General features: G+C 31.2%; 1 protein-coding gene across 4 annotated transcripts in view; it reads left to right on the top strand.

Moving 5' to 3' along the window:
• LOC148230625 (uncharacterized) overlaps positions 1-12,954 on the top strand; it is a 116,279-nt gene that overhangs the window by 84,402 nt on the left and 18,923 nt on the right. For 2 of the 4 annotated variants that reach the window (XM_088194320.1, XM_088194318.1), the window contains exons 5-9: positions 15-212; positions 7,211-7,313; positions 9,248-9,425; positions 9,503-9,550; positions 10,283-10,368. In XM_088194320.1, coding sequence (XP_088050446.1) covers positions 15-212; positions 7,211-7,313; positions 9,248-9,425; positions 9,503-9,550; positions 10,283-10,368 — 613 coding nt within the window. The remainder of the gene's footprint in view (positions 1-14; positions 213-7,210; positions 7,314-9,247; positions 9,426-9,502; positions 9,551-10,282; positions 10,369-12,954) is intronic. The other 2 variants (XM_088194322.1, XM_088194319.1) reach the window with 1 other exon arrangement.

The following is a 12,954-nucleotide window of genomic DNA, read 5'->3' as shown; positions in this document are numbered from 1 at the left end:
AAATATTTTTGCAGGTATTACGAAACGGGAAGCTTCAAAGCTGGCGTAATAGGAGGTAGCAAACCAAAGGTGGCCACGCCACCAGTCGTAGACGCGATAGCGGCCTACAAACGAGAAAATCCCACCATGTTCGCCTGGGAAATCCGAGATAGGCTGCTGTCCGAAGGGATATGCTCTCAAGACAACGTACCTAGCGTATCCAGTATTAACAGGTATGTTTTATAAATAAATAAATAATGCGTTTTAAATTGAATATATCCGCTTTTGAAAGACGGAAATATTTTATTTTACACGTCCCAAAATCACTATCAAGCTGAAAATTGAATATGATCGTTTATTTGTTTGACGCGAAACACCCTCGTGTCCTTTGAAGACAAAGGAAAGGGAAGTGGCATTCAAGATGGCGCACCGGAACCCGAAAGTAGCACCCTTAAACCGGAAAAGGGAAATATGGGAAAATTAATGCCGTCTAGTGAGCGTACTAATAAAACTTATTATATAAAATATTTATTTTTTAATATTAAATTCTCATGAATTGTGCAGTTATATAAAATTATATTTATGAAGGTCATAAGCGACCAGAATTCACTTTTAATGGAGCTGGGGGAAGTTTCGCCATTGACGTCCACGTGTCGCATTTCGTCATGGCGTACGTTGCAATGTCATCGTTTTTTTTTTTTGCTCTCTATAAAATAAAATTTATTGCGCTTATAAATATATTAGATTATATAGTATTATATATTTTACTTCATATCAATAAACCTCTTGGTATGTAACTGAGCTCTTGACTAAAAAATATTTTTATTTTTCGCCATTGAGAAAAAATAATTATATGTTATTACTTGTGCATTAGTCACGGTAAGATTATATAGTAGCTGATTTTTAGTAAATAATGCAGATTGTCTTACTAAGTTACATCTAATAGAACTCCCTGAAGTTGTTAAAGGGCAAACATATAAAAATATGTTGCTTTAAAGTCATAGAAAACTAAGTTGAAACTAGTTTACAACAATAATTCAATTAATATGTTGTATTTCGCTGATTTTAGCTATATCAGTAGTTTTCCTTATATCCTGTTTTTTATATTGTTACTTTTTTAATTCGGTAAAATTCTTCGTTTGATTACTCAGTATAATATATATAAATTAAATTTATGTACAGCTCTACAATATAATTATTTATTTTAAAGTAAAATCAAAATTGCCATGAGATATTGTTATTTTTATATTGCTGTTGTATTATTTGGAGTATCCAATAATAATATTTTAAAATGTACAAAACATGATACCCGATGTAAAACGCCTAAATATCAGCAATAAAATAGCAATAATAAAAATAATAATGAGTTGAATTACACTAACAAAAAATACATTTTTTGAACGCAAAGCGCGATCTTATGAGCGCGTAACGGAAAATATATGTCGTATACACATTATTTATCATGGGTATAACCCAAGTATTACATTATAACCCGCAAGTGTATACTATATGTCAAGGCCTGTCGACGAATGCTTCGCGCTACAGCTCACAATTTCGCGCTTTGAGCTCACAATTTCACGCTTTGTACTCGATAAATGGCTTTTTTTTTAATTGTTATTTTTATTTAATGCTGCCTTAGCAAAGTCTGGAATTTTCTGGACGATCAACGTGCAGTGATGTTTTTTTTTTTTTTCGAAAAATATCAAAATCATCTTTTATTCTTAGCATCTTAGATTCGTCTGCACAATAATGTAAATGTATTATTCTAACACAATTACAATCTTAATATATAAATTGAAAGGCACATATTACTCTTTAGTTGTACGAGTATTATAGGTCAGCAAAACAGAATTTGTGTATATTTATACATAAAAGTAGAGTAAGATAATTTGTTGAAATTGTCTCTTAATTGCCAGTTTGAGAAGCGTTGCTCGTTTTGAAAGCTGTTCTGTTGCAGAGGTGAAATTAAATTTAGATTCTCCGTCGTGTTCCTCTCGTTCGATATGAATCGTCCAGTTAACTGGGTAACCCATTTACGTCGAATAATTGTTTCTTTTCAATTAGCCTCGGCGGCCGGTGTTGCCTGTCGTATTGCTACTACAACACAGTACGAATGCAGATATTCGGGTTGGTGCTATTGTGTCGCCCTTATCTGGACAACGCAGCATCCGCCCGGTCACTTTTCCTCCCTGGGGCGGTACTATTTTTAAAAAGTCACAAAGGGCATTTTGAATGCGAAGTGGACGCTACAAATTCAACGGAGTCTCTCGAAATGATATTATCGTAAACTGGTGCAATATGAAGCAATCCTTGAAGTTTAAAAGTAACCGTCACATAAGCTAGTCTGGAAGGTATGCAATACTGGATGTATCTCAATTTCCACTTTATTTTTATTCGCTATTGTATTTGAAACAATAAATAAAAGCTTAAACAACGGCTTATTTTAAACATAATTTAATGAAATTATCTTGAAAATATATAAGTCAAGTTAAAAATCTTTAAGTGAATGTCTTAATGAAGCAAAAAGTCACTCTTCAATATTTATTTTTATTTTAATGATTTTAAATGTATTTGTATTTTAAATACATATATAACTTTCTCCCACCTCTTTATCATTTTTTTAATTACATTAGCATTATATGTTGGAGGCTTTGATGCAAAATATTCCGATAGCCACCTTTTCACATTTTTTTTTCATCTAGAAAGTGTTGCATGGATTAAAATAATTATTATTTGGAAAGAGCAAGGTGTGGAGAATAAGGTGGATTAGATAAAGTCATGATTCAAAATGTAATTTTATTCTAAATATATAATCTTCTTCCATCTCTCAATCATTTTTTAATTTTGATGCAAAATATTCCGATAAGCGCCTTTTCACGTCGTATGCATTTTATTTTTTTTTCATCTAGAAAGTATTTCATCAGCCAAAATAAATAGTTATCGGATGGAACAAGGTCTGTAGAATAAGGTGGATGACATAAAACCTTCCAGATAAGTTCCTTAATGTCATCGAACGTAAATTTAGGTACATGTGTAGACGTGCATTCGTGTCGACTTTTTTTGACAAGTTCAGGCATTATTTTTTTACTTACTCGTGCACAACGATAATCTTGTTGTTAATGTTCGACGAGGTTAAAGAGTTTCGTAATGTACAATCCCTTTGCAATACACAAACGCCCGGACTTCGAGGTAGATTTTTCTACTTGACTTTAAGATAACGACTGTCTTCTACGACGATTTTATCGTACAATACCCATTTCAAATGATCGTGAAAACTAGCTTCAAGATCCAGAAGCTTTTGGGATATGTGGATACGTTTATTTTCTTCGTTCAATTCATGTGGAACCTATACAACTTGTCTCCAAGTCTTCCCAATCTTTTTATGAGTCTATGCGCTGTTGAATCGAACTAGTTTAGTTTTGCAACCAGCTGATGGATAGTTTGAGTAGGATTTGCTTTCAATTCTGCAGCCAAGACATCATCGTCTATCTTGTTGACCTTCCACATACAGGACTATACTTTATATCGTAATTTCCCGTTCGAAATTTCTTAAACCATTTTCGAATATCTACTTCACAAATGTTTAAGTGGCCGTAGTTAGCAATTTTTTTAAAGAAATATATATAATATGTATGTCGAATAAATTTTAAGGCTTGGGATTTGGAGCTATCATACTTTTAAAAGGACTTATTTTAAAAAATCTTGAATACAAGATAAACAAAATTTTAGAATATTCAGAAAGGGTATTTTTAAGATATATTTTTTTATTGTGCATATTTATTCATATAAACAGTACTTTTAATCATTAACTTTATAAAATTATATCATATCAAAGTAAAAGGTGAAAGTGTACAAATAAATTAAGTATAGTTTTTATATTTGGTGTAAAAGTTATATGGAAACAAATTAAACAGAATTATGAGTAAGACAGCGACATAATTATTAATATTCTTAACGAAACCGGTTATTATTAAGCCTACTGATTAATTATTGCAATTACTTTACGTTTAATTATTGTGTGCAAAACTTTTATATGCGCAAATAAATAAATAAAAATATAATTGTTATCGCTTTTCGTATAATGGCAAAGTACACCAGTATTGTGCAAAAGATAATTTCGGAATTGCCGTCGTAAACGAGAATTAATAATAAAACGGAGAAAGCTGTCCGTTGTAATAAAATATTATAATTGTAGTAGATAAACGCGTTGAGATAATTAACCAGCTATGAGATTATTAAATTTATGCACGCAAAAGACAAATATATAACACGATAATAAAGTGAAAACGATAAAAATTAAGTTTAACATATGGTTTAATCAAAACTTGATCTACAAAATCAGTTACCATATTCATTTATTCTGATATGTCTATAGCATTCACTGACTTGACAGTTTTTTAAGAGGATTGGGTTACTTTATTTTTTTTCTTATTTATTCACTACTCTTTCTAATGAAGAGTCATTACAAATTTTGTGCATGGATTGCTTTGTTATATTCCCAAATCTCACATCCTTAAATTATGCCGGATAATATATTATATTTCCTATGATTACATATCGTTAAAAAAATATACAATCAACTCATAGAATGTCAATGAAATACACTTTCAATTACATACACGCTTCCATTAAGTTCTTCCAGTCTATTCAATTCCCATATAACTGGAATTGCTTCCATTTTAAATCCATTCATTCGTGGGGAGGAGTGCATTATTTGGACATTAAACCGAACACGAGGGCAATCTCTGTTTATAAATAAAGTGACGCACAATGGACCGGAAGACGCGCACTGTCCCTTTTCTATTTTCTATCTTTTATGCCATTTTTCAACACTGTGTGTAAGAATAACACTATTTTCTTAAATCGATCATTGGATTCCGATGCAAATTTAGTTTTTTAAGAGCAAAACTAAAAATTGGCCCACTAAGTGTGCGCGTGTTGTGTTGTGGAGCGACGCCCGTGACGCGTGTCGGACACGTGCTACGACGCCGTTTCCTGCCGCCTGTGACATTACCCACCGCTCTGCCCAATAAACGACTATTCAACTATGAGACAGATAGAAATGATCGCAAATATTATCCCAGAGAATAGACGCTGGGGAATTATGTCGTCAATGGGCGATTGACAGTTTGAAAATATTGCCAATTGAATGATTGTAAAATGTGACATCTTAAGTTGTTTTCGTGTTTAGGCAATCATGCCAAATTTTCTTCCATCGCTCCTTTGATCATTTTGAAGGAATGAATCTGTAAAAAAAAGTAAAAGTGAATCTATCACAGAACTCACAACGTTTAAAAACTTTGTTGCCATATATAATTTATATTGCAAAATATTTGCCGTTTATTTTTTATAAAATCGTAACATAAGTGTAATTATTTCATTGTTATATTTTTATAGATAATATAATCTGTCCTATTATATAACAACACATGTGAACACGTAGCATTAACAGTGTGAACTTTCGATTATTTTATCATCGTATCCCCTCGAGGGTAACAATCAACCATTCCATAAGGACCAATCGATTATTCCCTTTTTGCGACATGTCCCTCCATATGTCGCTTTGACCCTTTATTCCTGCTTTTTGATGCAAAATGTTTATATATTATTACTGAAAGCGACTGCATACATGTATTTTATTCACTCATATGCATGTTTATTAATATTATGAAATATATAATTAACTAAATCGTCAAACTATCAATTATTAAAACCAATAGTATATTTTCCTGTCCTAAAAATTCGTTTATGATTTTTTCATCCGTTCACATTGAATCAGACCGATCGTATAAATTACCCTGACGTCAGCCGGTGATTTATACTTGAAAATAACTATCGAAAATGTTTTGTCAGCGCTACCCCAGCGCCGCTTTTTTTCTATATAGGAATCTCTCATCCCCCAGGGTTAAACCCGTCATGTCTGAATGACCAGATACAATGAGAGAGCGTACTTGTGTTTATATTAGGGTTAATGTCATACAACCCCTCACGTGCGATGTGCACTTCATTGAATCGTCATACTCTTCATTTTGAACGTTTTCACCGCAAAAATCCATAATGAGCTTTCCAGTATTATCTAATCAATAACTTATTGTGTTGTTGTACGTTTGTCGCCATCTGGAACGAACCGATAATCTCATAATTGCATATTAATAAATTCCTAAAGCACTCGACTACCGCGTATCTAGATTCTAGAGTGTTCAATTTATCGCTAATACTACATATCAAGTTGATTAATAAATAAGCTTATACGAAATATAAAAACAGTGTAGCAACAGTGGCAGTTAATCTAAAAATTAATATGCCACTGCTTTTTGACACATGTCGCTTTATCGTATAATACATTTTCTATCATTCGATAATACAGGATAACATGTCATAAAAAAATACTATACGCATATCATAAATTAGAGCTGTGGTTTATATGTAAAGTAAGTTTGCATGTACTCAAAAGGATGCGAATATGAAATAATTCATTTTTTCCAAGGACCCCTTTTTCCGGAAGACACGCGACCCATACAAGCCACAGGATGCTCTGGAATTAATGCGATTCATCACAAATAACCACAGGGTGTTCCGGCTTATAAACTCACCCCTGATACACATAGCTAAAAAGTGCAACCAAATTTGTCATGTACGAAACTACCCTTTTTAAGTAGTGAGTCATGCATGCACAATAATATTACATTACTTTTTTATAAATATTAAAAATAATTGTGCGATAAATGGATAGTTTATTTTTATCCTTTATTTTTACATGCACAATTCTCAAATGTGTTGGATCATATTGTCACCTATAATATCATATTCTAAGCTTATTTTGTCAAGCTAAATTATTATAGAATTAGAATATAATTTCACGCTTTAAATTAGAAGGGTGTTATATTATTATTTTTTAAATTAGCAAATTCGATTAAAGGCGTTTATGGTCGGGTGAAAATTCAGCAGACATTCGACGGTTGGGGGACACGAGGTTCCATAATAAATAATGGGTAATTCCTTTTTTTTCTGGAGGAGCGTGTCTTCAGAGAGGGTAAACATGTTGCAGCCACTGCAACATAATAACGTCATAAATCATAAGCGGGAGAGAGGAAGCCGAAATATACATACATTGGAAAATGAGTCGCGAGATTTGACCCGGAAAGGGGTTAATCAGCGATGTTTTATATAATATAATATAATAAAAAACGTTGCTTTTTATATTTTATATGACTATTATTTTAATTTTCAGGATCGTAAGAAATAAGGCTGCTGAAAAGGCGAAACACGTGCATCAGCAGTCGCAGCAAGAACACCAAGAAAATCATAACCCCCCTCACGGATCAGTAGTTTCTGTAAGTATTTTTTATAAATTATTGCTCTATAAATTATGAACTGTGCTCATTCACGCCTTAGATCCTTTGTATCTATCATATTTAAAGGAATGCTACCAAATAATATATAATAATAGTTAAATTTAAATATGATATTTTTAAGTTAAGATAGAATAGAATCAAATCTAAACTTTAAAATAGAATATTCATAATTTTGAAGCATACTATAACAGAATATTTACAATAAAAAAACTTAACATATAATCAATTGGATTAAATTAATAATATTATATTAGGGGTACCCATAAGTAATGTCGTATTTTTTTAATGAAACTCAAATTTATTTTTTTAATTATTTATTTAATATATTTATACAAAATTATTTCCATGATTTGCGATGACTTTGCTCCGTTTATTTTGTAAATCAAAAATTCCTTTCTTATACAATTCTGTAGGTTTAGAGTCGAAAAAGGACGAAAGGGTCGATTTTATCTCATCTTGTGTTTTGAATTTTTTTTCTTTTAAGAAATGTTCCAATGAGCGAAAAAGATGGTAGTTAGTTGGTGCCATATCTGGAGAATAGGCCGGAAGCAATAAAGCCCTCAAATTCAATTCGTCCATTTTTTTTTTGGTCAAACCAGCTGAGCGTTATCATGCAGGAGGATTAGCTTTTTGTTTATATTCACTAAAGCTGGTATTTTTTTACGCAACTTAGCGCTTAAGCGTTTTAATTGGTCACAGTACTCTTGTAATGTTAAAATATCGTCTTGTTTTAATAATTCATAATAAATTATTACTTTTGCATCCCACCATACACAAAATACCACTTTTTTTGTGTGTAATCCAAGTTTTGGGATCGGGGCTGCTTTTTCTCCTTGATTTAACCATTGTTTCTTTTTGTAGCGTTTGAATAGAGTACCCATTTCTTTTCTCCCGTGATAAAATTATGCAAAAACGAGCTCGACTATTTTTTTTTAAGCAATAGTTCGCAGATATCGCGCCTCGAGTGCCTGTTACGGTCGGTCAACGCATGTAGGACTCAGATTACTTTTTTTCAAATCTTCTCCATATTTTCAAGCACCTTTGAGTTGTCGACAATGAAGTACAAGCTTGACTCGATAATTCCTTGATGGTGAGACTAGGATTTTTCTCTATGTCTTCTCTTAGGGCTGCTTCATCCCCTTCAAGGGGTTGTTCACTTTTCAGCTCATTTTTTAAATCAAAATTTCCAGATTTAAATTTATTAAACCATTTTTTTCCATTCCTGAATAGTTAATGCGCCTTACTAAACCTTGCAAATGTTTCTTGTTGCCTCCAATGCGTTTTTTTTTGCATAAAACTGAAAAAGCATGCAACTTCGCAAATATTCTTCAGATGGACACGTCTCTATCATTATTAAAAGGGACACGTAAAAATATTTTTTTCTCCGCAAAATGAAGATAAAGACCTTTCACAACACACCAAATATTCGGATACGTCTTTCTTAGTCAAATGACTGAATGCAACTAACCTAAAACCATGCTTTCTGAAAATGCTTCAATACTTATGGGTACCCCATATAACTATTTAATAAGCTTTAAAATATAGGAGCTATATTTATAGATAAAAAATTGTCTTATATTTTATAAATATGCAAAAATGATTCAAAAGCATAAGTTATATATTCCTTAACTGGAAAATAATATATAAGTTTAATGAATAATTTAGCATATGGATATTTAAAAAGTATATTTTGAAGTACTATATTTTATAATTAAGATGGCATTTGATTTTTCCATTGAAGATTTTTAGGTCGACTTAATCGCTATGAATTCATGCTAAGTTTAACTTATTTAATGTAAAAATATATTTTTTTTTAATTTAGTATTTGCACTTATTGCTATGAAACATTGTCCAACATAAGTATAGCATCTCCAAAATTATAAATAAGTTTTATAAATTATTTTTTTCACCAGGTTATCACGCACTCTGGTGTGTCAGGAGCGACCGGCGAACAACAGGTAACGAGCTCGAACAGTTACAGCATCAGTGGGATCCTGGGTCTCCAGCCTGGAGCTGGAACTCAACCCCCCGCGCCCCTAGAGACCTCAACCTTACCGCCCCATCATCGCAGGAAGCGGCACGACGATCACGGTATTTACAGTAGCCACAAATAATAAATAAAAAATGCATTTTCCAACATTCGTAACACTCGATTGTTGTGTTTTCAGAGCTGAAAGTCTTCAGTGAATCACAAATTTCTACTAGCAATTTTTCAGGTAAACACCGAACGAATTTCAGCAACGACACTATGACTAACAACAACAGCACATACTATGTTATTCCTACACTACTAATTTTGTATACCTTGCTATTTATTTAGTTTAGTTGAACTGGGAGAGAATATCATATCAATCCACTAATTGCTTCTTGTACGACTCATTATATTTCCTATTATTTATATATCAATTAATAACTATGTACAAAACTATGGCACATATGTTTTGTGCACACATACGTGCGTGATTATACACCCTCATTCGGTCAGGGGATGAGGGTAAATTTCTTAGCATCCAGCTGGGAAACGTTAGTTCGTTTGAACTTTACCCCGCGGCAAGTTGGCAAACAATTTCCCCGTGGTATTATTTTACGCAATATTTTACACTAATTCCAGGGTACTCCAACCGACGCTGCGGGGGGGTCCCGGCAATTTATTGGCCCGGCCAACTTGTCCCGCAGCGGAAGTAACTTACTTACGAGTCTACTTGTTAACTTTTCCTGCAAGTTTAATTTCCTTTGTTTCCCGGTTAAGGAGGAGCGCGAAACTTGGACTTCTTCTTATCCTTCTCTCCCCCTAGCCCCTAATGGGTCTGTTTTAATGTTCGAATTAACTTTTTAACTTATAAATGACTTTTTGGTTTATGGACAATCTTTATCTACGCGCTTTCGATAGAAATCTGTGATTTGCAATAACCCGATGACGCAATTAAACACTCGTTTTTTTCTTCCAGATGAAAATCGAGAGTATAGTAGCCAATCCGACGAAGATATCAAGAGACAGAGAAATCACTATAATGGCGATCAGCTTTATTCTAATGTAAGTATGCCATTTTTTAACATATAATAATATCAATGTACAGCTCTGTTGACTCACGTAAGCTACTTCTACTACCTAGTGGGAATTATGGTTAGCAACTTACGATAATTACATTGGTTGTAAAGTGTTGGTTGCATTAACTACCATGCTGCGTTTGCCACCCTGAATTATTATACACATAAACATACATACGCCCATATTAACTTAATTAGCGAATTAATTCAGGAACTCTCAAAAAGTTTTAGGAACAAAATTCGTATTCAAATATTACGTAAATTTATAATTTGTTTTTAGAACTATATTTTATTATTTTAATTCATTATAATATACATTTTTTAAGACTTCTTCTTAGAAAATTTCCTATATTATTTTTAATATATAGATCGCTTTGATTCCAAAAAATCACTTGAATTTTATACAAAAAAACTGCGACTGTTTTATTTGTCCAGCACATAGACGAGCGACTATTAACCTGAAAGACCTGTGTTTGAATACTTCTCTATCGTATCTGTAAAATCTGAATTAATGATTATTATATAATTATAATTATGATCGGTAATCACAGAGCAGGCTTACCTAGATTTTCCTAATCTCACAGATAAGTAATAAAAATTGAGTATATTAGGTTTTAATATTTTTTTAATCAACTCATAAAGAATATTTGATATGTATTCAACAAAAAATAAATAAATACATATGTAACTTAATAGCATTACCGAAAGATTTTGTGTACTAAAAATGTACATAGAATTAGAAAGGCGCTTTACTAATTAGAAGGTAAAGAATTTTTAATCTACTATATGTAGATAACAACAACTTAATGAATTATAATAGTAGAGAGAAAAATAAATAAAAAATGTACATGATATAGGTATTGACAATAGCTCTGTATATAAAAAACTTAATTATAACGTATTCTGGTTAATGTGAATTTCGGTTAAGTGGAGAACGAATTGTTGTAATAAAAACAAGTCACACAAAACATAAATATGTCTAAAGGAATCCTTGATTTTTTATGTTCTTCAACTTTTAGTGATATTCTTTAATGAACTTTTATTTTACATAATTAAATAAATTATTATTTTATTCTAATAATACAGATAAATATTGAGTCAAAAAATAAATAAAAAATATCATAAAAGCAATGCTTATGAATGACGATGCGTAAAAAAATATTTAATGACTTGGCCGAACCACTTTTTCATTGCAAAACGTATTCATGTCTATAGTAATTGTTAAAAAAATTGATGAATTGTACATTCACATCAAACTTGTTTTGATATTCGCTAAAATAAATGACAGTTATTTATTAACAGCTCGATTAGAAATCTCATGATAATCATTTATGTATTGAAACCCAATATTAATAAGGGCAATTTTAATCATGCTATTTTTGATGTTATCTTTATTTTGATAGTAATTCAAGCCAGTAGAAGAATGATAGGTTTAGTTTATTACCAAAATTCTTCGATAGTGTATTTACCTAAACTAAATTTTTAGGATCGAAAATATTTTAATAGAGTTTTGCTTAAATTCTGTATATGCTGCAACAAGTAATTAATCAAATTTTGTTCTATGAAGAAAAATGTTAAATTATCAGGACTTAAAAAAATATCTAAAGGATATGCTATTTCTTGTACTCAATCAAAATTATTCGTTTTATGTTAAATTATTTTTATTTTTATGGTTCTTATTATATTTATCAATCCTTGAAAATCTTTTGACAAGACCTTTATAATTTCTTTGAGCATTAGAACCTAAAGTGAGAAACTAAGCATATTCATATTTTTACTTTTAGAGATAAAACTTAATTAGTACAAGTTTTTTTGCTACAAATATAAAATTACCCGATTCATTCACGCCAATTCTCGTTTTTTTGACGTTAATTTGGATTTCACTAGTAAAAATATAACTTTACTGAAAATACACATTCGCTGTAACATTTATACATTTATAGTTTTTCTATATATTTTTTATGCAATTAACATATTTGAGCTTAATGCAGATTTAAACTCAGATTAAGGCAAATTTAAGAATTACAATTGTCGGCAAAGTGTTTCGACAGCTAATTTTAGAAGTTTCAAAACTTATATAATTTTTGCAATTTTCATTTTCATTAAACGTTACAAATAAATTGTTTATGTAAATCTGTAGAGTGTTTTTTTGTATACTTGTTTTTAAAAAAATAAAACGCTCCAGCATATTATAAAGACTATATCATCTGGTTTTACAGTCTAATATAAGTAAAAGATCTTTTCTGTGCTCGTTTCTAACGTATTTTTGTAAAATAGCATAATTTTTAGTGGGTCTTAGAAAAAATGTATGTAATACACTAAAGTATTGCAGATACATTATTACATATTATTCTTAAAATATATCCCTTTAAAAACACATGCCATCTAAAGTAGAATCTAATAACCTTTTTTTCTTTTGTTAAAAAAAATTCGGCCATGCAAAGATTCCTCTCGTTTTGTGTTGCTCTTAGTTTATTCGACAACAATGCTATAAATAAGTAATGAAAATTATTTATTCTCTTGCCAGTCAATTAAAATATTTTAAATTATTTTTCCATTAATCCGTAATATG

Source organism: Plectrocnemia conspersa, unplaced genomic scaffold (assembly GCF_051122295.1).
Source record: "Plectrocnemia conspersa isolate PC_06_02 unplaced genomic scaffold, ASM5112229v1 ptg000010l, whole genome shotgun sequence".
NCBI classification, from domain to species: domain Eukaryota; kingdom Metazoa; phylum Arthropoda; class Insecta; order Trichoptera; family Polycentropodidae; genus Plectrocnemia; species Plectrocnemia conspersa.
This window is presented reverse-complemented; position numbering and strand designations above follow the sequence as displayed.